Below are 22,904 nucleotides of genomic sequence, written 5' to 3'. Positions count from 1 at the left end.
ACAAATAAAATAAAATTTTAAAATTAAAAAGCTGATATATTAACTTCTAAAATTATAAAATATCTAAATAATCAAAATAAATTAATAAAACAAAATAGAAAATAATTTATAACATCTAATTAAAGTGAAGAATCTCTTTTATATAGGTATAGATACCGTATAAATATTTAAAAAATTAAATATATAATCTGTAAGTAATTGTATAATTAATAGTGGCATAGTAATTTAAATATACACTTTCAAGAACAATTTTATATAACTTGATAACTATTTTTTTATAATTTTATTCAAATAGTATATTTATATGCTTTTAATAAAACATATGTTTATAAAAAAAAAAAAAATTAAAAAAAAAAAAAAAAAATTAAAAAAAAAAATTAAAAAAAAAATTAAAAAAAAAAAATAAAATATATATATATATATATATATATATATATATATATATATATATATAAGTTCAATTTGAATTGGATCTATTTTCAAAAGTAAATCTGAAATCCAATCCAATAAAAAAAAATTCTCCGATTTTTAGGCCAATTTCCCGCTTATTCAATTTCTTAAATTAAATTTTCAATTTTATTAGATTAGTTATTAACACTCCATTATTCTAAATATCTCATTAATATTTTTTTATAAAGCAAATGCTCAATATTGATTATTATTTATCTCATTACATTTTTTTAAGCATATTATATGATCGATACTCAAAACTATCTACTAGTTTTTACCTCCCTTCTACTTCTATGTATACCTATGTACATCATATTAGTTAAGGCATATATATATATATACATACATATATTGATATTTTTCTTCTTTTAAGCAAGAAGAGCGTTCAAAACACTAACAACGTATTTGCATACCGGGGCACACTATACTGATAATTAAATAAGTGGTCACTAATCAGGTCGACGAAGGCTATCTTAACATTAGAATAGGCTGCATCTCCATGCAAGCATATTTCGTCCAGATTTAGATATGTAATAAATAAAAGCAGAAAACTAGAGAATTTGTAACATGATTATTCCAGCACGTGGCTTTAGATTTTAATCTTAGCATCCATTTTAATGAACTAAGTAATGATTTTCTTTTTTCACAGCTTTGCTTTCTACGGTATATATTAGTGACGCAGAAGAAATACTTCAAATTTCTCAGTGCTATCAAGGTTCAGCAGTACATTTGTTTGGATTTTAGGAAGGATAGTATAAGGGGAAGAAAAATGATATATTCTACAACATAACAAATTGAAAAAACAGCATTAAAGAGCCTCGCAACACTTATCATGGATCAGTAGACTACTTCGAAGATGAACGTAGGGAAGAGTGGGGTATCTACGTATCATTTGAAAGTGGAGAATCTTGGAAGCTTGTCTCTGAGATAGTACAATCTTGCCCTTCTGACCTTCCGGTGGTTTACCACTTTGATTTCTTTTATGTTTGGTGAGTAACTGTCCCAGTAAATATAAGCATCATATAAGAATATGAAAATTCATATACAGTGATCTTTAAACATCAATTTGTAATTAATACAGATAACTGTTTGGGTAATCAGCTTGAATAAACAAATTCAGATCTTCTCAATATGTTTCATTCACTTTTAATACACAACACAGACTGAAGACAAACGTTAAGCATAGAAACATTGCATATGTTCGTTAGCAACCAACAGAACTGTAGATCACACATTGAAACAGATACGAAGACAAACAATAAGCATAGAAGCATTGCATATGCTCATTAGCAACCAGCAGAAATGTAGGTCACACATTGAAACAGATCTGAATCTCACCCGCCATTCTTCTGAGACATTGACACATTGATAGATTTCAAGTTCAGACTGATATGCTTTCCAATTCCCATTTCCCACGACTAGAAATCTTATTCCCTGAATTTGGTACACCCAGGGAGGGTGGTAAATCGCACACAAAAAGGGATTTGTCTTCTTTTACAAGTTATAACCCTCCCATGGAAACCGAATAAACCTCATGCTTCAATGGATTGTAGAACAAGGTTACCTTAAGCTACTATTGATCAGTATCCCACAACCAATGTCCCAACAATTTGTAGTTTCAAAAGGTGCACAGTTGCAAATTGTGCAGGCATAGATCAAGTAAATCTAAATCTTTGAAAATGACAACTCGTAACTATTTATTTTTCCACATCTTAGTCATCCAGAGTCTACAAATTGACTACAGTTCCTTTCAAGTAAAAAAGATAGCTGAAGTATTCATCCCAAATTCCCACCTTTTAGTACGAAAATGATTTATATAATTATATCCCCTAATCACAACAATAGGACCAACAATGATGTGAAGCAATGATCCAAATAGCGGAAATGCAAATGGCAATAACAATCATTAAATACAAAGTTCTAATTAAGAGGAAACTCACATTGGGAAGACTATCTCAACCCCAGTGCCGGCAATGATTCTTCGGATTCGAATAGTTGTGTGAATACCAGCGTTTTGTTTCGAGATAACAATCCCTTTATAAATGGACAGCCTACGCTTGTTCTCAGGAACCTCCTGCAAGAAGAACAAAGATACATCACCGTAAAATTCATGTCACTTCAGCACTCTTCTCAGAATATCCCGTAAGTAATAAAAAGAATACCAATTTGATTTCGACAATATCCCCAGTCCTAATGTCTGGCGTGGGTCTTGCCTTCTCCGCTGCCTCAACTGCCCTCTGATTCAATATCTGCATCAACAACAACAACACCATGCATTTTACACTTCGTCCATCTTCTGTTTTTTCCCTACACATTCTCACACACAGACACACATAGAAAGAGTGCAGAGTGTGGAAAACTAATTGGTAATTAAAACACTCAAGCTAATTTAAGACTACTCGAATTACCCCCATAACGTCTCCAAGCTTGACTCTGGCTTTTCGGGGCAATTTCGGAGCTTCAGAATCCGAAAGCAGTTCTGCTTCACCTTCCGAAACATCATCGACATTATCGGAAGGAACATCTTCGGTGGCTTCACCACCGCCTTCGAGGTTGGAATCAGCTCTCACGAGGAAACTAGACTTGGCAATAAGGGGAGTGCAGCGCCATGAAATTGGAGTGGAAGGAACCCTAGAAATTAGCGCAAAGTTACGAGGGGAAGAAGAAGAGGAAGAAGGAGGAAAAGTGAGCTTGGGCGCAAACAGGGCCTGCTGCAGTACAATTTGGGAATCAGTAGAAGATAGAGAATATAAAAATGTTGAGGTTTTGACATTTAATGAAGAGGGGAGAGCAAAACCTGAAGAAGAACTTGAGAAGCCATTGTTAGGGAGAGGGAAATACGGGGCTGCACTTCAGTGGGTAGGAGACATGGGAACACTGCAAAATGTGAGGATTGGGAAGCTCGAATGGAGAAGGCCCTTATCTGTTTCCATCCCTTCCACACGTGCCAACTACACTTTCTTTTTTTCTTTTATTGGGCCGGGCCTGGTTTACAAAAAAGGAGGGACCTGAAGACAGGACAAATTCTTCCTGCACCTCCACACCTTTTTCCTGCACCTCCATATATATATTTTTTTAATTTTAACAATATACTTTTAAGTAGGATGAAGACATTTTCAAGTGATGATAATTGCTTCTGGTGGATGGTGATGAATGTTTGAGGTTGAGATAAATTTTATGATGTTTTTATTGGTGATTATTGTGTTTTTGTTTACTTTTTTTTTTGAAGTAACAAAACACAGAAAAAAAAAATCAACTAGGTGTAAAAATAGAGAACAAATTAAAAAATATATATTTTTCATTAAGAAACATCAAATACAACGAGTCTTCACGCAAACCCTCTCATATAATGATCAAATAATATAAGTGATCTATAAAAAATTACAATAAAAAGGAAGGAATGCAGTTAAGTGAGAGACATGGATGTGAGGTATAGCTGAAGTTATTTAAAAAATTAAAAAAATAAGGTTATATTTTACTTAATATTATTTAAAAAAATTAAAACTGACTTTTTATAAAAGGGAGAATTTGCAAAATAGAGTCCATTATTATCTTATGGGCTGGATGAAGAACACATGTCTCAATCTTTTTTTTTCTACACCATAGTTATTCGTGCATTTCCATAATTTTTCAAGTTTCAAAGTGATGGATTTGCTTCTTTTTTTTCATTTTTATAATTATACCGTAAAAATATAAATTTATATTATAAATTATACAATTTAAAAAATATTTTTATTGTCAAATATATTTTAAATTCATAAATTGTAAAGTTTAAAATATAATTGTACTATTCTAAAGGTGTCGATAACTAAAAAATATTCCAATTATACAATTTAAAATGTATTTAAAATTATTAATAATTTTTAATTCTATAATTTAAAATATAAAATTGTATTTGAAATTTAAAAACTAAAAAGATATATGAGAATCCAAAAAGTACAATAATATTATCTGAAAAATTGAAGTATTTTGGTGTGCCATGTAAAGTCGCCAATTGTGAAGGCAACTTCTATGTTATGAATCTGACAAAAAAAAAATCGTTTGAGAGTTCAATGTAAAGTTATTTGTATCTTTTGTCTTTGATACAATGAAACAAAGTGTTTTTGTACAAGATATTTTTTTATACACATAAAGGCTGAAAAAATTAGACATATTTGTAGATTAGCTGAAGGATTGAAATTGTCACAATGAATTAAAATTCAAATAATTATGTTAGATTATATTGAACCGAGACACATTTTGTTATATAATAAGAGAGAAATGGAATGAACTTGTGCCTTGGGCCAATCATTTGTTTCAGTTTATATCTCTTACATCCTTTAGCCACGTAAAAAAATGAGAAGGTATGTGGGACACAATATTTTCGGCTTCTAGTGTAACATCAATAAGTCAACATGAAGAAACAATATTTAAAGGCATCGTGGATGACAAAAGTGAAGATGGAGACAGCTACAACTTCTGTTTGGATGATGGAGATCAGTTCAAGAAATCTTCTTCGTAATATATTTCGTCTGGCAGTCAATCCGTACATAACATTGACTGCGACCTCCGTGAACACATGTCTTTCATTTCAAAGGAGGCAACATTGAATGCCATAAAACAATACCACATAAACAATGGTTACAAATTTGTTGTTGTGGAATCAAAGCCACAGAGATATGTGGCTTAGTGCATACATCATGATGGAGGGTGCTAATGGAATACATGCATCTTTTAGTAAATTTCGAAGACAATGGGTCATAAAGAAAATTGATGCACAACATCTTTGTTTGTCAACAAATCTTTCGGTAGACCATGTTAATTTGGACTCAACCCATACAACATCCATGGTGCTGACTTCAATAAAAGTAAATCTCTCCATCTCAATTAAAAGCTTAATTGTAGAAATAAAAAATCTACTTGACTATACTATCACATATAGAAAAACATGGTTGGGAAAACAAAAAGCTCTTGCTATGGCGTTTAGCGATTGGGAACAGTTCTACAATGATCTTTCTAGATGGTTGAAACCAGTAAAAGAAAGCAATCTTAGATAGAGAGATGAATTAGACACAGGTTAGAAAAGAAAATATGATTAAATTCCTGTTCAAATGTAGTTGAAATTATGATACATGAAAATTTAACATGATGATTGATTACGACAGAGAATGACAAGACAAAAAGGAATGAGACCAATTAAACCAAGTGAGTGTGTGAACCTTAAACAGTTTTGAGAGTTTTACTGATGAATTAACACTGGTGGTTGCTTAACTTTTATTTTTTTTTACATCATAAAAGACATGAAGATGATTGAGGTATTTTTTGTGTTAACTAGGAACCCAAGACCAAATAGCCAACCTTTATCTTATTAAAATTCCATTTTTTTTTATATATCCCCTTTGAGCCAAGAATTTTTTTTGTTAATATTGCACCTTAACCTCTAATGATATAACCCTTTAACATGTTTAAGGAAGAAGAACATAGATGTAATACATATAGAAAAGGGAATGGTTGGTTCTGATTGTGATAGCCCAAAAATTGAAAATAGGAAGAATCTTTCCTATTCTTGAGTCCCATAATGGAGAAAGTGCTGAAAAAACCAATTTTGCAATAGGAGATTCTCGTTCAAGTGAAAATACTCCAGTACAATTTTCGGAAATTGACGTTTTTCTCACTCAAGCAAGAATGCATAAGACAAAATTGAGCCTTTTTTTTTATGTTTTATCATTTAGCCCATCAGCGCGACACAAAAAGCCCCCTAACCCTAGTAAATTAGGTTAAATAGGGGGCTAAGACTCAACCCGAGGATGGAAGATTGAGAGAAAAACCACATTGAGTGAATGGTAACCCAATTGGGAGAATGGAAGGTGCTAGATGTATGCGTGACTAATTCTACCTTTGGGATTAAGAGTAATCTGCTCAAACTCTTATGTATTAAGTTGATATATTATATATTAAAATATTCAGTTCTTGATTGATGATTGATATTGTTGTTTTACTTATAAATTTTTCGTGATAGATTGAGAATCTTAAATCTGATCGAGAGGTATTTTTAAGGTTCAAACTTAAACAACAATACTTAATATATTTGAGTGCTAAAAACAGACTTGAAATGTTAATTGACATTAACTTTTGAGTGTAATTCTAAGTTGTTTTTATAAGTATGCAAGAGATCGATACTTAGGAAACATTCTTAAGTATTTTATATACGAGAGATCGATATAAATGAATTTTCTATGAGACATTAATTTCAATCAACTAATTTTTTTGTCTGTTTTTTTATTGATCACTGCCAACACAACTAATTCAACACTCTTTTTATTATTCTATTTCATATTTAACGATTATTATACTTGATAATTCATTATTTATTGTGAGATTGATATCCGTTTTTAGAGACAATTATTGCTCTGACAACGCGTAGAGAGTCATCAATAGATTGAATTAGAATTTGTTGAATAAAATTATGTGTAAAGGCCAGCATCAATGAGGGAATAAAATCCCAAACGTAGAGGTCATGAACTAGCATTTGAAATTTTGCAATTTGTGTACGCCAAAAGTTACAGAATTTATTCATTTATGATATAATTACACACGAAGAGCTTTGTACCACAGAAAATAAAGCACTAGATGCAACCCCCAATGAATACAAACTGTAAAAGTTGAGTATCAAACTTTAGCTTTTCTTTTTGTTACTATTAAGGGATCCATGATCAGTAATAAACAAAACGATTTATTAGAAATTATTGATGGAATATTCCATATTCACTTATTAAATATTTTTTAGCTGTTACAGTATTAAATACACATTTTTTTATGAAGTGATAATTTAGGCATGGAAATCTCACAGATTTGGGATTTTTCTTTTAGCTCTACTATTTTTCACTGCCTTTTTCTCTTCTTGAAATTGGGAATTGGGAACGTAGCTGTTACCACAGAGAAGTTACGTTTTAAGTATTTTAATTTAACTCTACACGTTAATAAATTCAATAAACATGAGATGTAAAGTTAACTTTAGAATCACAATTTCACCGTTAAAATAACATAAATCTAATTTTGTCAAAAGAATAGAGGACCAAATTTTTAAAATAACGATAATAAAGGAACACGAGTATAATTACATAAAAATGCAAAATATGAAAAAAAATACATTTTTTTTCTAAAATAAAACACTAATCTTCTCGCTACTTTAAATCAGTTTTTATTAACAAAGTTGTAAAATTAAACCCTAGTGAATCCTCCTGCTGATTAACGAAGAAAATTATTATGAAATAATTTCGACGCACTTTTATAAATTATCACTACTATTACTTTTGAGGTAATTAATATAAAAATTAACAAATTTTTCATATATCATGCTATGATTTATGATCAAATGAAAGTATAAACTAAAACATGTTTTTTAGTTTTTACAAATTTTAAAAAAGAGTAATGCTTGTTTTTAACAGTTGAGTAATAAATCTTTTCCTTGTAGCACTTACCGTCAGCATCACCGGGAAGGCCTAGAACCACCGTTTTCATTAACTTCCGATGAAGGGAATTGCTGAAGATTTGGATCTGCAAAGTAAACAAATCCATTATCTGATCAAGGATTGGAATATTCAAAATCAGTGCACAACTTAATTAATTAACATCCACTTAAAATTGCTTCAACAAACATGATAAAATGAAAGAAAATAGTATAACCTACTTGTCTATTTGTGTTTTAGGGCACTAAAAAAAATCAGTGATTGCAACCTCATTCTAGTTCTACCTGAAGAACTTGGCTGAAGCTTGGTACATGGTATTTTCAGGTCCTTCACTTGTAGTATCTGGCAAAGCTTTGCATTTTCCTCCGTAAGTTCATCAATGAGTTGTTGCTGTTTCATAACCTAAATCCATAGTAATAATAATACTGATAGTTCATATTTGAAGTGACTCAACCATTCGAAAAGTTCAATAAAAAGTATATGCTATAGATTGTGATGCATGTTGGCTTCAAATAAAAAGTTACCGTCTGAAGTAGCTTGTTCTCTGCCTGCATGAGTCCAACCTATAAAGCATCTCTGAATCAGAATTTCATAAACTTAGAACAAGCTCACAAAAAATTGATATCATTCACATGCACATTGATTAGGGAAACGATCGATAATGCTATCTTAACAGCAAGCTCTTTCCACACAAGACCCTTAACCGAAGTAGTACTAGGTAGGAGGAGTCTTAAGTAGCATATAAGTGTTTTTATTTTAAGACTTCTCAACTTCAGCCTAAACCTCTTCTTTAAACAGTTAGTATAAACACATACAAAATGCAAATTGTCATTTCATCCAACTGCATCAACATAATGAGTATCTGAAAATCCACCCTATAAGGCATTTTGAAAGGTTCAGCAAGAATCAAGTCAGTGGAAGAAAATGCACAGCAGCATCTAACAATAATCATATATGAAAGTTTAGTGCATACAGCTTCATCAACTCCTCCTACTCCTTCCTTCCTTAGCATGAGTTTTGGATTTTAAATGTTTAATCCATATCCAATTACTTTTGGATTTAAAATGGGTATCCATATTAAAAAAAACAATTTTATTTTATTTAAAACTTGGACTTTAAGTCTAATTCAATTTTATAAAAGTGACTTGTTAGATTTGCACCACTATATTATAGAATGTTTTTATCTCTAGTCTACTTATCTGAGAGGATTTTGTGGAAAGTTAATAACCTTCTTTGTTTTGCTGTCAAAGGCCGAACCAATTTTTGTAGGTTGAGACCCTACAAGACCTTGTGATAGTTGGTTGACTGGTTTATTTGCCAGCTGCATCACGCTTTCTTGAGAAATTTGATCAAATGATTTAGTTGCCTTCTGCATCATGCTTCCTGCAGATATTTGATCTGCTGATTTAGTTGCCAATTGGGCATTCTTTGAGGTTTCTGGCAAAGGCAATGCACCCTGACCAAATGGTAAACCGGGAATAAGTCCAGACATCTTTGTCATTGATTCCTGGCAAATTCAAGATTTTATCATGAGATATATAAAAGGTAGAAAATAGAAGACAAAACTTTTTGAGATGAGAGAAATTCCACATACTACTACACCAGATTGAAGTGTATCCACCCCTGCTCTCATAGATATGCCTGCCAGTGAGTAAATGAAAAACTCAGCCATCAACTGAAGAATGTTTAGGGTTTATTCAAGCTCAGCAGTTGAGCCTACAACATCCAGAGGTTTTACGTAATTTGTGGCAACGTTTTCTGCTTCCAAATTTTTATTCTTTGGTGTATAATTCATATCATATGAATGTAAAAGTTACAATTTAGTTTGTTTAAAATGATTCTTTCTCCCACAGTGATCCAGAGGCATTAGATTTACCATTAGTAATTTAATTGCAGTACCAAATGGAGAAGGTTTGAAAGTCAATTTAAAGCAATAAATTGCTATTTATATGTATGATATATGATACAAGATATAAGACAACTGCAGAATCAACAAACACTAGAAAGCTTCTTCCTTAGTCCTAAGAGCAATTTCATCTGATCATAAAACATGTTGAGAAGGTGTATAACATACGAAAATTGCAGGTCCGTAAGTGGATAGTTTTAAGAATAAAACAGTAGAAATGATCTAAATTTTTTCAAAAATTTGTGAAATTTTCCAATATTGATAGAATGAACAGATAGCTCAAAAACACCCTACTTACAGTTACTACAACAAAGATCCCCCAGAAAAGGAAAATATGAATCAAACTAGAGAAAAAGGAACCTCATAACAGGGAATGCATATCATGCAATATAAAGCTGAGAGAAAAACCATAAGAAACACCTAATGCTGTAAAAATCAGATAAAGATGGAAGATGTATTATTGGCAGAAAATTGAGAAAAAGGAATAGATATGGCATACCAAGTCCAAAACCATGGCCAAAACCAATTCCATATCCAACCGCGCCCTGAGCACTCGAAGTTCCCAACATCCTAAGCTGTATAAAACATGAGAAAGAGATGTTTCTCCAAAAGCAACAGAAAAGAAAAGAAGGAGCAACATGGTAATGACAGCATAGTTCAAACAGAAAGGTGATGAATTATGTCTTACAGAAGTATTTGCTTGCTGGCTAACACTAGAAATTCCATCGGTTGCACCCTTGGTGATGCTCATTACTTTATCCAACATGGGCATTGTACCTTCACATATTGAGTACATACAAATGACAAAATTATAGTTTAGTAAGATTTCGCAAGTCTAAACAAATATGTCATGCATGCAGAAGAATCAACCATGAGTAAATACTAGTGTTCTATTCTACAAAATCTATCTACAAAGTCATTCATTTATGACATTATTTGTGATTGGTTTAAAAGATCAACTATTTAATAGACATGCTTAAGAATACGAGCTCTTCATTGAGAATAGACATGCTTAAGAAAATAAGATACATATGAATATGATATATGAAAGTGTAGGGAAATTGGAAAAGCTAATACTGGGATTTTGGGGATCAGTTTTTGGCTTGAAGAAGCGTTTCCAATCCATGTGGTTCAGTGTATGTTTCAGAGAAAATGGAAGTAGCTAAATTTAAAGGGCTGATTCCAAAACCTCTAAGCACTTTACCCATCTTCAAAGTAAATGGATTCTCACTTCAAAGTACATTTATTTTCTTCTAAGAGTGTTGTATACATTTATCCTCAAACTTTCTCCTTTACTTTCTCATTAAAAAGTTGTTGGGTTTTTGAAGAAGGTGATCACATTAGAAATTCAATATGAAAAATGAAGCAAAATCATATAATGAGACTTTAGTTAGAATTATATATGTTGGATGTCATTGACGAGAAATTTAATATTATCTAAAAAAAAATACTTATGTAAGAAGTGTTGTCTATCCATATTTTTTTTACTCATATCATGCTATTATGGAATCTCTATCATGAAATTTCTTCAAAGACCTAACGAAACCCACATGCACTAAGTTAGTGATTTCTTAAATTATAAAAAAAAATATTTGAAAGGTAAAACAATTTCATTAATGACACAATATTTGAGAAATTCTACATTGTACAATGAGACACTTACCATTTGAATTAAATGACACAAGAAAAAGGATATATTTTGGTTAAATCTCCTCATAAAATAAGGTTGGTTATTTTCTCATTAAAAATCATTTAAATAAAACACACACAAAATCAAAATGCAATTTTTTATTTTGATTTTAATCAAATTTTTGTGATTTAATTTAGATCGATTATATGTTTTTTTATTAATACTATAAAATTGTTAAATATTTATTTATGAAAAAATTATTTAACATTTTTCAATGAAAAATGTCAAATAAAATGATATGTTATTAAGTTTGTATATATATTTTAATGTTTATAATTTCAACTTTATATAATTTATAACAATAAATAATAAATATTTTTTTATTAGGTGTACATAAATTATATTTTTATTTTTCCCTTATAACAACCACATCATGTGATGTGGAAGAGAAAGAGGTTAGGTTTAATAATTGGGAATGCCTTGTTGTGGATGAGACCTATTGTCATATTGGTATGTGATGTGTTCTTTTGAATTTTATATTTTAAAATGTAAACTACTTTATTTTAAAAAAATTATATAAATATTAAATTTATATTCATTAAAAGAAATATAAAAATGCAAACACATAGACGCAATAATGTCTATGTTTTTGCTAATATTCATAAATAAATTGTATAATCTTATAGTTAAAACTATAGTAAAAACTTGTGATAGTATTTTGATAAGTATAAATACATTTTAAACAGAATATAAATATAACAGCATTCAAGAGACACCCTTATCTATACTTCATTCCAAAACTCATCATATAAGTCTTAATTTACTTTGTGAATCTCCCTTTGTGTAACTTTTACTCCAATATAAATGTTCTATAAGATCTATATTTTAATATTTTTTATTTAGTAATTGGCAAAAAAAATGTATTTTTAAGACAAAAAATATCTTTTATTATGATTGGGATCCTTTGTTAGATATTAGTTTTTAGTTATTATTTTTAGATTTGTTTGATTTTCAACACCCATATTATAAATGTTGGAATAACTGTACAAATAAGTGTACTCTATTCAACAGATTAGGTTTCATTCATAGCCCAACACATCATGTAGCATCCAAAACAACAAAAAAATAAAAAATCAATCACAATTAAACAAATTATTAAAGTCTATTAAATGTTGACCCCAATGAAAGTGCTATATTTCAACTATCTTTGCAACTAACACATTTCAATAAATTTTATAAATAATTGATGAATAATAATTAAAAAATAAACAAATAATTCAACATCAGGCCACGATGTTGTTGGGAAGATAGCAGATTTCCTTCATTATAAGATAAAAATCTAGATTTTATAAAATGTCTCCATTAAACTTTGCTTACATGAAATAAAAAATAAGAGCTAAGTTATAAAAATAAAAAAATTTATCTTAAAAATAAATATTTATATTAACAACTAAATAAAACATTAAAAGTATGAATATTTAAGACTCTTGCATTAGAGTAAAAATTACGAAAATATTTTAAAAGTGATATAGCATAATAAAATTCACAAAACTTAAATTATGACCTTATATAATAACTCAAAATAAAAATATCCATGTTTAGTTTAACTTGAACATTTTATAATAAATATCTATTTTAGCAACATGTTCAAATTAGTTAAAAATAGACAGAATAGAATAAATCGACTCTAGGCTTGAATATTGAAAATGCAATCTATTTAATTAACTTGATACTTTTGTTAATTTATCTTGTAGTTAATGTGTAAAACTTATTCTAATATATTATTTATCTACATGAAAATTATATAGCTTAAATGTTTAAAAAATCATAAACATGACTTAAATGTAATCTAAAATCCCATAAACATTACATATTTCAATTTTCTAATTACTTATTAAACTCAATTTTCACGCAACTTTTAACATGTTCATAATATTTTTTTTCAAATATAAACAGATTTTGACGCCTGGAGCTTTGTAGATAAATCCAATTTGATGATACAAGTTTCACATCTTAAATTTATAAAAAAAAAATTGCTCAAAATCAGATCTCAGAATTCACAATTCAAAACGATAACTATTTTGGAACAATCAAATTGATCCAAAATTAAACGATAAAAAACAAAATACTTTTTAAAAAACAAACAAAGGATAGCCTATTATATTCTATTCCGTAAAAAATCTTTTACATTTTTGCAATTAGGTTACAAACAACGAAACTATTTTTTAATCTCATTTTATCATAAAATATTTATATTGTAATCTCCAAAAAATTGTAAACCATGAAAGGCAGAGCAGTAGAGGTAGTGGAAGGAAAGAAAACCAAAAATGCAGGAGACCCTTTAACTTGCAAGAACTTGTGATTCTTCTATTATGATTACTAACCTACTTTTTTCTTTGTTTTCTTCGGCACTCAAAACATTCACTACACGGCAACTCATTTCTATTTCTACCTGAAGAACTTCCTTCAAATTTTCTAGATGGTACTTTCAGGTCCTCCATTAGTATACGCCTCAGTCTCTCATTTTCTTCCACAAGATCTTCAATGATTTTCTGGTGTTTCAAAACCTAAATCCACACAAAAAAAAAAAGATAGTTAAAATCATGAGTTTTTGTGGTCAGAAGATCAGATAATGATTGAGAATCTAAGCGTGCATAAAAATTACCATTTGAAGTATTATCTTTTCTGACTGCAGACGTCCAATCTACAATGTATCTTAGAATCAGAATTTCATATAATATTTTATTAACCGCAGAGAAAGTCATAAAAAGAGGAAAGGGGAACAATATAGACAAATGAACATTCTATCATTCACACGCATATTGATTGGGAAAACGATGATAATTATGTCCATCGTACACATTGTAGTTTTGAAAAACATTTCACAAACAAGACGACTTCTAATAAGATCATATTAATAATCTAATTGCAAGGAAATTGTGTAATAAAACGAAAATTAATCTACCATCATCAATCACAAAAGGGTATATAAAAAAGCAAACAGAATTTAGCAATACCAAGACTCAGTAGTTTAACTAAAAAACGATGCACACATGAAGAGGTAAAAAAATTGAATGTGTTTATTCTCATACCTACAACTGCCGACCATATTTGCAGGCTCAAAACAAGTCTAATAAATAATAATGTACAATGATTTTTTAATGTCAAGAGGATGCAAAATCAAAGATATCAACAATATTGATATTTAATACACAGAAAGCATAGATACATTATCAACGCAGGAGGTTCGCATGTGAGTTTCAGGATATCAGGGTATCATGTCTGATCTAATTAAAAAACCTAGTCCATGATGTAGCATTCCCTGTTATGGCCCAAAAACAATTAGATAGGAAGACACAAGGGTTTTTCTTTAATACCCATCATGTGAAAATAGACATCATGACCGAACCCTAGTCACTTCTAGTTTACCCCCCCTCCACCCTTGTTACCACCAATGCAGTAGCAAGATAAAACCAACATTGCTACCACTGCAATAACCATTACCTCTATTACCACCATCTAACCATGGATAACCATGAGGTTTTTTAGGAATTTCACAAAATATTTTTTAATATTTCAGGAAACTAAGCACTTTTCAAAACATATTCAAGAATCACATTCACCCCAAGGGCCATAACTAAAGTAGCTTGGAGAGATTACTGGATTCCACCGAGGCAGCTTCAACTATATTATAGCCCCACCTTCCCCATCTTCATACTATCATACTATGTCTAGAGGTTTCCTAGTATTCCCACATAAAAAGAAGAAACACATTCATGGGATATAACTATCCAAATAGGCAAATTGTTCCTTTAGTCTACGTCTCATCTTTCAACACTCTACCATTACAGAATGCAAATTATTTCACTTCATCAACATGCAAGTAAAAATTATTAAAAATCAAGTCAATGGCTAGAATGATAGAAAGCATTGCATTTAATTGTGATTTATGAAAATGAGTGCATACTGCTTCATCAAGTCCTTCTCCTTCCCCCTTCAATACTGGATTTTGCAGGAAGTTGCTAATAACCTTCTCAGTTCGGCTTCCAAATGCAGAGTCAACTGCAGTGCTTCTTAACAGAGTATTTTCAAAATCTGTACCAATTTGCACAGGTCGGGACCCTGCCAGACCTTGAGATACTGGATCAGTTGATTTAGTTTCCAACGGCATCATGCTTCCAGCAGAACTTTGGTTTGTATTGACTGTATTTACGGCATTTTGCAAGGATGGTGGAAATGCAGCCTGATTAAGGGCTAAACTGGGACTAAGTCCGAACTTTGTCATCGTCTTCGTCACTACATCCTAGAAAATTCAAGATTTCGGCCATGAGATACAGAAAAGGGAAAAGAAGATGGTAATACTTTTGTTAGAAGAGAAAAATTCACATACTACAAGACAAGATTGAATTTGATTCAAAACCCCTGGTTTCACAGCAAGACCTGACATAATAAAAACATAATAATTTAGCTACCAACCACAGCGTGCAAAATATGGAGAACCTCTGTCAACTAATATGATTAAACTGAAATGACCATTTCAAGTGACAAACATAATATGACCAATGATATATAGATGACAACTAAGTTTCAAGCATGACCAGCATTTGAGCCTACAGTGTCCTGAGATTTAGGAATATTGTAGCCATTTCTAGGGAGCATCAGCTGCCTCCACTTTCTTTTTCTTTAGTGTAAAATGCATGGTAGTGTATAACATTACACTGCATTTGTTCAATATAAATCCTTCTCTTGTGCATTGCATAATATATCATCAAACCTGAGAAGCAGCATTCGGTGAGCCATAGTTCCTTATAGTTTTAAAAATTAATTTCATAAGGCAAACGCTCCAAAGCTGCCTTCTAGGAAAGATTAAAATGTTGAAACACCAAACTTCCAGTTCCATATATGAATCATTTTGGGAACTACCAAGGAAAAATGTGGTAAAAAATTTGGAAAATATAAAAGTTAAACACATTGCCAATAGCGGCACTGCAGACAGAATAATAATTCAGAAAAGAACAGAATGACTCAAACATCACAAAAAATGGAACAGATGACATGAGCATCCAATGTAAAGGCTAAACAAGGGAATTCATGTAATGCACAAGCATAACTAAAATGTGATGACATAGAAATCACAAAAGGGTGAAACATTTACCAAAGAATTTATATAAAAAATGAACAGATATATGGCATACCAACTCCAAAACCATGACCAAAACCAACTCCACATCCAACACCCAGTTCAATGTTCTTAGCTCCCAACTTCCTCAACTGCATAAAATGCAACAAATAAATAGTCTATAATAATTAAAAAAAAAGTAATATAGGTGGTAAGTTGGATTAGAACAGCATTTATTTATGTAAACAGGAAAATGATGAATGTTGTCTTACAGAAGTATTAGCATGCCTACTAAGACCAGAAAATGCATCGGTCGCACCTCTGGTGGCACTCATTACTTGATTCAACATAGGAATTGCACCTAAATGGAATAATGAACAAGTGGTAAAAAATATTCACTGAATTTGACAAATATATAATCATAATCACCTTGGTGAAAGAGAATCAAATACCCAAATTTAAAGGGCGCCCAACGCCGATGCCGACTCCACAGCCGATACCAAAACCTGTAAACACTTGACCCACCTTCAAAGTAAATGGATTCTCTATTCGAATCTTATTTTTCTCGCCATTAACTCTCCCAATTTCCATTCCCCTATCACCTCTTCACCTCTCCAACCCTAAACCAAAAACCCTTTTTCTTCCTAATTACAATTTATGAAAACCCTCTTTTTTCTTCTAAATATTTCTGTAAAAGTAATTTCTCAGTTAAACTTACACTTGTATCGGAATGTACATGTTTATTGAACATGTTCTCTCAATCGTATTTATACATTTCATTATTTATTTATTTTATTCAATCTTTCACTACTGAAATATTTAATTAGATTCCTCATTTAAACAACATAATAATGTAATTTTTTTATTAATTTATTCAACTTTAAAAATAGAATAATACAATCCTTTTATGTTAAATATGATGTAGATATATAGCTATATAAATTTCCATCCTACATCTACATTAATGTATAAATAATAATAATAATAATGTGTAAAAGAAAATCTAGTATACATTTTACATTATTATTTTGTTTTTAAGTATATTTAAAATTATAAAAATTAAAAGAAATTATTCAAATACTAAAACTAACAATTTACATATTTTTAGTTATCATTATTAATATTTTTTATCTTAAAACATATGGAATCACAATGTGATTTTTTTTCACTTGTTAATTTTTATCATACATAAAGTGAAAATTTATAATATTTTATACAAGATTAACAGTATTTATTTATTAAGTATTATAATACTGATTATATTATAATATTTTAAAAAGTGAATAATTTTATTTAATATTTTATTAATAAAAGCCTAAATTAAATAAATAAAAATATATGGATAAACACTAAAAGCCGGATAATTTTGACTTACACCACACCAATATATTCGGTTCAATAAACAATTAAGAATCAGAATGCATAGATATATGGTGAATTTTTTATTGAACTTTTTTTATTATTATAATACCTGATAAAACTAAAGAAATGTCACATTGTGGTGGAAGATTGACTTAAAAAATTACATTAATTAGTTTAATAGGAATGAGACTAGATTAGCAACATTCTAAATAATGAGAAAAAATTCAGAATAACAATAAATAAGATAGTGATAAGCCTAAGAGATAAATAAGGAAATTAACTTCAAACCAAACAGGGAATTTATTAAAAATTTATGAATTCCAATACACTGTGGGAATTGATGTGGGACTAGAATGAGAGGGAAGAAAGAGGTGGTGAGACTACAATCACAGCAAATGCATTGTTCTTGAGGTTGGGGAGTGGTACTGTCATAACATATCCAAACCTCACATGATCAATCCAAGTACAAACATGAACAGGTTTGTTTCCTTCATTGAATGCCACCTCCTGCACTGCAAACTCTTCCCACCTGCTTCCTCTCATCTCATACTTCAACTTCAGTTCCATTCCCTCACCTCTTGACCAACTTTCAACTTTGATTACCTCTGATGAACACTCTTTCACCATCACACAAAATTCTGAACCCAAATCACTCTCTAGCTTCCGTTCTGCTTCCTCAACACAAAGCATAGCCAACTCCCTCCCCATCTTTGCATCCTCGGTAATGATTTTGAACACCAAGCTCTGCACCCCGCTTTCACTTTCTGAACGGTTAACTAATGGAAGAGACTCCCAGTTTTTCATAGGAGGATGGTAAAACACGGGTCTCTGAATTTCTCCATGTTGGAGTGACATGTTATGGTGTATTTCGGCCCATTTTCCCAGAAAGTTTTCCACCAGGAAAACCTCTGCCAATAGCAGGCTGCAACTAATGCCAATAGTATATCCTCCGCATTCAAAGTTTGTCACCTAAAAATAAACACACAGACACTCACAATCCATTGAAACCAACCAAAAAGAGACTAAAAATGCACAGAATGAAACAGAACTGGTTAACAAAAAGACAAAAACAAATAGTATATGTATGTAATGTAACATTTGCCTGAACATAACAAAGGGGAGAGAACTGAGGACACTGAGCATCAATTTCCTTCCAGAACACAAGCTCGGTCTTGAGATGTTGGTTTCTCTTGTTCAGCTCAAGAAAGTGTGACAAGCTTGTTGGGTAACATGCCTTTAACAGTCTAATGCCAGAATCATTGGCCACAATTTCGAACCCAGTGTCATCAATTCTCTGAAGGCGACCTGCAAGAAGAGGGTGATCCAACAGAACCCTGGCTAGTGACTCCACGATCCAACCAGCCATGTACCAACCATCATCACCCTCCTTCAAATTCTGGTAGCACAGAACTATTTGGTAGCATCCGTGAATGGCGTTTGTGTGCTCGTCACTGACCAAAACTTTGCGAACTCGGCGTGGCTCTGTCACCTTGAGCGGTGGCACGCTCATTATAGTCAAAATCTGCAACTCTGAGAGGCTCTGGCTTGGGGCGCTACCCTTCCCATGCACCTCCATTGTTTTGTTCTGTTTTTTGTTTTTTCAATGTATTGATCTTAACTGAGAGAGTGACCACAAATTTTGGAGCGTTGGTGCATTTATAAGGATGAGTTGCAGAAGAGGAGCAAAATTAAAAAAGTGCTACACCATCCACCAAACACAAATCAATGCTTTATGATATACCACACTTTCTTTTAGGGGAAAAGTTTTGTTACCACTCATGCAGAGTGAATAACACTATTCAACAACCCTTTATAATAATATTATATAATATTTTTAATTAAAAATAAAAATAGTTAAAATATCAATTAATTTGTTTGTTAAGAGTGTGTTTTCACTTTCGGCTGTGTCAATTATCAGGTCATTGTTTAAAGATAATTGATGTTGCTCTTGAAATAAAAAATTAGTATATATGCAAGTTTGGATAAAACAGAAATAAATGCAATAATAAATTATACGAAATTATTCTAACTACGTTGTCTTTTCATTGCCCTCTATCCCAACCAACATTCTAACATCCTATTTAATATGAAAATGTTTAGTTAACATTCTACATAGACTTACTACAGACGTGATATTGGGTGAGGATGTGGCAGTGGAGTTTATTGTAATTTTGATGTGAGTGATGACACTAAGGGCAATGGGAGTGATATGGCACTCAGGGAAGTTTTGTAAAAGTGTAAGCATTTAAGTGCGGGTGCGAAAGCGGGAGAGTTTCGAACAAAAGGGAAAAAGAAGCGCGGCCTCGTTGTCGGAGGGAGGGAGAAAAAGGAGTAGAACAACGAAGCAGAAACCGAAAACGTCTTTCTTGTGCGGTCGTCGTTGCTTGTTTGTTTGTTGTTTAAGTGCTCAACGCTATTGGCTTCACTCATCAATCAGAACTGTTAGTGAAGCACAAACCAAACTTTTGTCGGTGTAGGGTGTTTGAAATCAGGAAAACGTCTTTGTTATGCGGTCGCCAATGCTTCTTTATTTGTTGTTGAAGTGTTCATCGTGATGGATGATTCTGTGTTATTAGATTGGGTTTGAATAAATTTTATAGGGTGTCTACTTCGATGTTGCGAAAATAGAATTTTGATGGATTTAGGGTGTTGTGTGTAAAGAAATGTGCAATTGTTTTGCAATGCAAGATGCAATCCTTGAAATTTTTGAGCAGGTACCAACATTTTTTGACTAGGGTGTCCAGTTTTCTTTTTGAATGGATGGGCTTGACAATGTTAAGGTCATGCCCTTTTATTGTGTTATTGTCTGCATTCTATTCTTATGGGTTCACGTATGAAAGGATTGTGGGTTAGATTGTCAAGCTTGAGTGCAGTCACTCAACTTTTGAGCAGGTAACCAATTTTTTTTCACTTGGGTGTCCAGTTTTGATTTTGAATGTAAGGGTTGGGCAATGTTAAGGTAGTGTCATTTTCTTGTGTTGTTGTGTGCATTGTATGGTTTTGGGTTCATTATGAAATAATTGTAGGTTGGATTGTCATGTTTGAGTGCAACCCTTGAATTCGTGAGCAGGTAACCAAGTTTTTTCACTTGGTGTCCATTTTTTATTTTGAATGCATGGGCTAGCCAATGTTAAGGCAGTGCCTTTTTCATGTGTTGTTGTGAGCAATGTATGATTTTGGGTTCATGTATGAAATAATTGTGGGTTGGATTGTCATGTTTGAGTGCAACCCCTGAATTCGTGAGTAGGTAATCAAATTTTTCCACTTGAGTGTCCAATTTTGATTTTGAATGCATGGGTTGGCCAATGTTAAGGCAATGCCCTTTTCTTGTGTTTTTGTGAGCAATGTATGGTTCTGGGTCCATGTATGAAATAATTGTGGTTTGAATTGTCATGTTTGAGTGCAACCCCTCAATTTTTTAGGAGGTAACCATATTTTTTCACTTAGGTGTCCAATTTTGAATTTGAATTCATGGTCTGGTCAATGTTAAGGCAATGCCCTTTTCTTGTGTTGTTGTGTGCATTGTATTGTTGTGGGTTCATGTGTGAAATAATTGTGGGTTGAATTGTCATGTTTGAGTGCAACTCCTCAATTTGTCAATAGGTAACCATAATTCTTTTTTATGCCTTACTGAATGGAACGAAGTACCAAAATTAATTATGAAATTGTTCATTGCTTTCAGGTTTGACATGACAAGGACTACAATCGAAGTTCATGAATCAAAATGTCATGAGTATGTTTTTGTCAATATTTATGTGAATTGGTTTTATTGATTTTCTTAATCGAGTTATTTTGGTTGTGTTAATTGGTTAGTTATTTGTTGTGGTATTTAGGTTGCAGTGCGACACTGTTGTAGAACAAAGTATTTGGGGGTTATCAATAACATGCTAACGGAGGAATGAAAAAGTTGTATTCAAGCAACCTCATTTGTATGACTGATGTCGTTGGGTGAGATAGTGAAAACTAGTACGATAGTATTGAGGGAGCTATGTTTGATATGGGTTGAGAGGAGGGGAGATTTTTTCTTATAAGGTCTGTATTTGTTCCATTTACAACCGTCAACCGACCACCACCAGCAAAACCGTCCACCGTCCAACGACGACCACTAACGAAACACCACCACGAACGGAACCCCACCCACACCTTGCACCTCCGACAACCGCACACCTCCAACGCTTGCGAACCTCCGACAATCGCGCACCTCCAACTTTTGCGAACCTCCGACAACTGCGCACCTCCAACGATTGCACACCTTCTACCACCGTGCACCTCCGACCACTTCTAAGGTACTCCCTCAACTCAAAACAAATAACTCACCTCCTCTCCTCCCCCATATTTATCATCCCTCTCATATTTATTCATCACTCACCACACTTGAAGTAACCCATCGAACATTGTATGAATCTGTTTTTATGCAAATGGAATCTTATGCGTGAGAATCTCATGTGGAGGGAATATCTGCAACTGCATAGTTCGGGCTAATATGACAAATAAGATAATTGATGAAGGGTAATATGGTAAAACCAAATATTTTCTCACCAAATCTTCACAACCTAGAGTCCTTATCCACTTTCTTCGCCTTTTCTCTCTCTCTCTAATACCCATAAACACCTAGATGTAAACATGATGTTTCCTTCGTTTTCAATCTAGATAAACAGTAATACTCGGATACAAAGAGAGACATAGAGTAATTGTGGACTATAATAAGGTGTTAAAGAATTAGAAAATAAAAAATAAACGCTGGTATTTATTCAATTAAAGGATATTTGTAACATTATTCAATTGTTATTTTTTTTTTATTATATATTGGCTTTCATGTCATTGTCATTGCATATTAGTTATGATTTTTTTCTCTTTATGGAATGGTTAATTGTTAGAGGACTTTTAAAATTGAACACCAACAAATAATTGGTACTTTATTTAGAGTAGACCACATAGATAACCTACTTCACTCCTATTTATTACATGTAAGTTAGAAAGATACATGTA

The 22,904-nt window shown here is 31.9% G+C and overlaps 4 protein-coding genes across 7 annotated transcripts; all 4 read right to left on the bottom strand.

Annotated features, from left to right (window-relative positions):
• Positions 1-1,124: 1,124 nt before the first annotated feature.
• On the bottom strand, positions 1,125-3,386 carry LOC137809944 (large ribosomal subunit protein bL19c-like). 2 transcript variants are annotated; one of them, XM_068611006.1, is made up of 5 exons: positions 3,248-3,386; positions 2,859-3,161; positions 2,613-2,699; positions 2,391-2,524; positions 1,125-1,447 (listed from the first exon to the last, which is right to left on the bottom strand). In XM_068611006.1, the coding sequence occupies exons 1-5, from the start codon at positions 3,269-3,271 to the stop codon at positions 1,339-1,341; spliced, it is 657 nt and encodes a 218-aa protein (XP_068467107.1). In that variant the 5' UTR covers positions 3,272-3,386; the 3' UTR covers positions 1,125-1,338. The 2 variants fall into 2 exon arrangements, with proteins under 2 accessions (XP_068467107.1, XP_068467108.1); XM_068611007.1 differs by having other exon boundaries at positions 2,859-3,158.
• A 4,372-nt stretch (positions 3,387-7,758) lies between these two features.
• LOC137809943 (uncharacterized) lies at positions 7,759-11,007 on the bottom strand. 2 transcript variants are annotated; one of them, XR_011080826.1, is made up of 8 exons: positions 10,882-11,007; positions 10,493-10,581; positions 10,304-10,379; positions 9,493-9,539; positions 9,127-9,405; positions 8,423-8,474; positions 8,183-8,300; positions 7,759-7,986 (listed from the first exon to the last, which is right to left on the bottom strand). XR_011080826.1 is itself a non-coding variant. In XM_068611005.1 (8 exons), exons 1-8 carry the CDS (start codon positions 10,928-10,930, stop codon positions 7,919-7,921), a joined length of 765 nt encoding a protein of 254 aa, XP_068467106.1. In that variant the 5' UTR covers positions 10,931-11,006; the 3' UTR covers positions 7,759-7,918. The 2 variants fall into 2 exon arrangements, 1 of the variants encoding a protein (XP_068467106.1); XM_068611005.1 differs by having other exon boundaries at positions 8,423-8,461; positions 10,882-11,006.
• Positions 11,008-13,780: 2,773 nt separating this feature from the next.
• LOC137809942 (uncharacterized) lies at positions 13,781-17,294 on the bottom strand. Of its 2 annotated transcripts, none has more exons than XM_068611003.1 (7): positions 17,006-17,294; positions 16,826-16,914; positions 16,630-16,705; positions 15,825-15,874; positions 15,402-15,737; positions 14,100-14,138; positions 13,781-14,001 (listed from the first exon to the last, which is right to left on the bottom strand). In XM_068611003.1, the coding sequence occupies exons 1-7, from the start codon at positions 17,142-17,144 to the stop codon at positions 13,819-13,821; spliced, it is 912 nt and encodes a 303-aa protein (XP_068467104.1). In that variant the 5' UTR covers positions 17,145-17,294; the 3' UTR covers positions 13,781-13,818. The 2 variants fall into 2 exon arrangements, with proteins under 2 accessions (XP_068467104.1, XP_068467105.1); XM_068611004.1 differs by having other exon boundaries at positions 16,983-17,291.
• Positions 17,295-18,196: 902 nt separating this feature from the next.
• On the bottom strand, positions 18,197-19,554 carry LOC137809941 (uncharacterized). Its single transcript, XM_068611002.1, has 2 exons — positions 19,018-19,554; positions 18,197-18,884 (listed from the first exon to the last, which is right to left on the bottom strand). The coding sequence occupies exons 1-2, from the start codon at positions 19,489-19,491 to the stop codon at positions 18,264-18,266; spliced, it is 1,095 nt and encodes a 364-aa protein (XP_068467103.1). The 5' UTR covers positions 19,492-19,554; the 3' UTR covers positions 18,197-18,263.
• Positions 19,555-22,904: the final 3,350 nt, after the last annotated feature.

This window comes from Phaseolus vulgaris, chromosome 2, assembly GCF_000499845.2.
Source record: "Phaseolus vulgaris cultivar G19833 chromosome 2, P. vulgaris v2.0, whole genome shotgun sequence".
Taxonomy (NCBI): domain Eukaryota; kingdom Viridiplantae; phylum Streptophyta; class Magnoliopsida; order Fabales; family Fabaceae; genus Phaseolus; species Phaseolus vulgaris.
Note: the sequence above shows the minus strand (reverse complement) of the source record. Positions and strands in the feature narration are given on the sequence as shown.

What these genes read in the sequence shown, in the direction of transcription:
- LOC137809944 (XM_068611006.1), bottom strand. Translation starts at nt 3,271, where the DNA reads ATGGCTTCTCAAGTTCTTCTTCAG. An exon ending in AGCTTGGAGACGTTATGGGG is followed by an intron (nt 2,700 to 2,858) that starts GTAATTCGAGTA and finishes TTGTTGATGCAG; the next exon opens with ATATTGAATCAGAGGGCAGT. An exon ending in GTTGAGATAGTCTTCCCAAT is followed by an intron (nt 1,448 to 2,390) that starts GTGAGTTTCCTC and finishes TTACTGGGACAG; the next exon opens with TTACTCACCAAACATAAAAG.
- LOC137809943 (XM_068611005.1), bottom strand. Translation starts at nt 10,930, where the DNA reads ATGGATTGGAAACGCTTCTTCAAGCCAAAAACTGATCCCCAAAATCCC. An exon ending in AACTGATCCCCAAAATCCCA is followed by an intron (nt 10,582 to 10,881) that starts GTATTAGCTTTT and finishes CAATATGTGAAG; the next exon opens with GTACAATGCCCATGTTGGAT. An exon ending in GCTTCAGCCAAGTTCTTCAG is followed by an intron (nt 7,987 to 8,182) that starts GTAGAACTAGAA and finishes TTTACTTTGCAG; the next exon opens with ATCCAAATCTTCAGCAATTC.
- LOC137809942 (XM_068611003.1), bottom strand. Translation starts at nt 17,144, where the DNA reads ATGGAAATTGGGAGAGTTAATGGCGAGAAAAATAAGATTCGAATAGAG. An exon ending in TGGTCATGGTTTTGGAGTTG is followed by an intron (nt 15,875 to 16,629) that starts GTATGCCATATA and finishes TTATTATGTCAG; the next exon opens with GTCTTGCTGTGAAACCAGGG. An exon ending in AAATTCAATCTTGTCTTGTA is followed by an intron (nt 15,738 to 15,824) that starts GTATGTGAATTT and finishes TGAATTTTCTAG; the next exon opens with GATGTAGTGACGAAGACGAT.
- LOC137809941 (XM_068611002.1), bottom strand. Translation starts at nt 19,491, where the DNA reads ATGGAGGTGCATGGGAAGGGTAGCGCCCCAAGCCAGAGCCTCTCAGAG. An exon ending in CTCCCCTTTGTTATGTTCAG is followed by an intron (nt 18,885 to 19,017) that starts GCAAATGTTACA and finishes GTTTATTTTTAG; the next exon opens with GTGACAAACTTTGAATGCGG.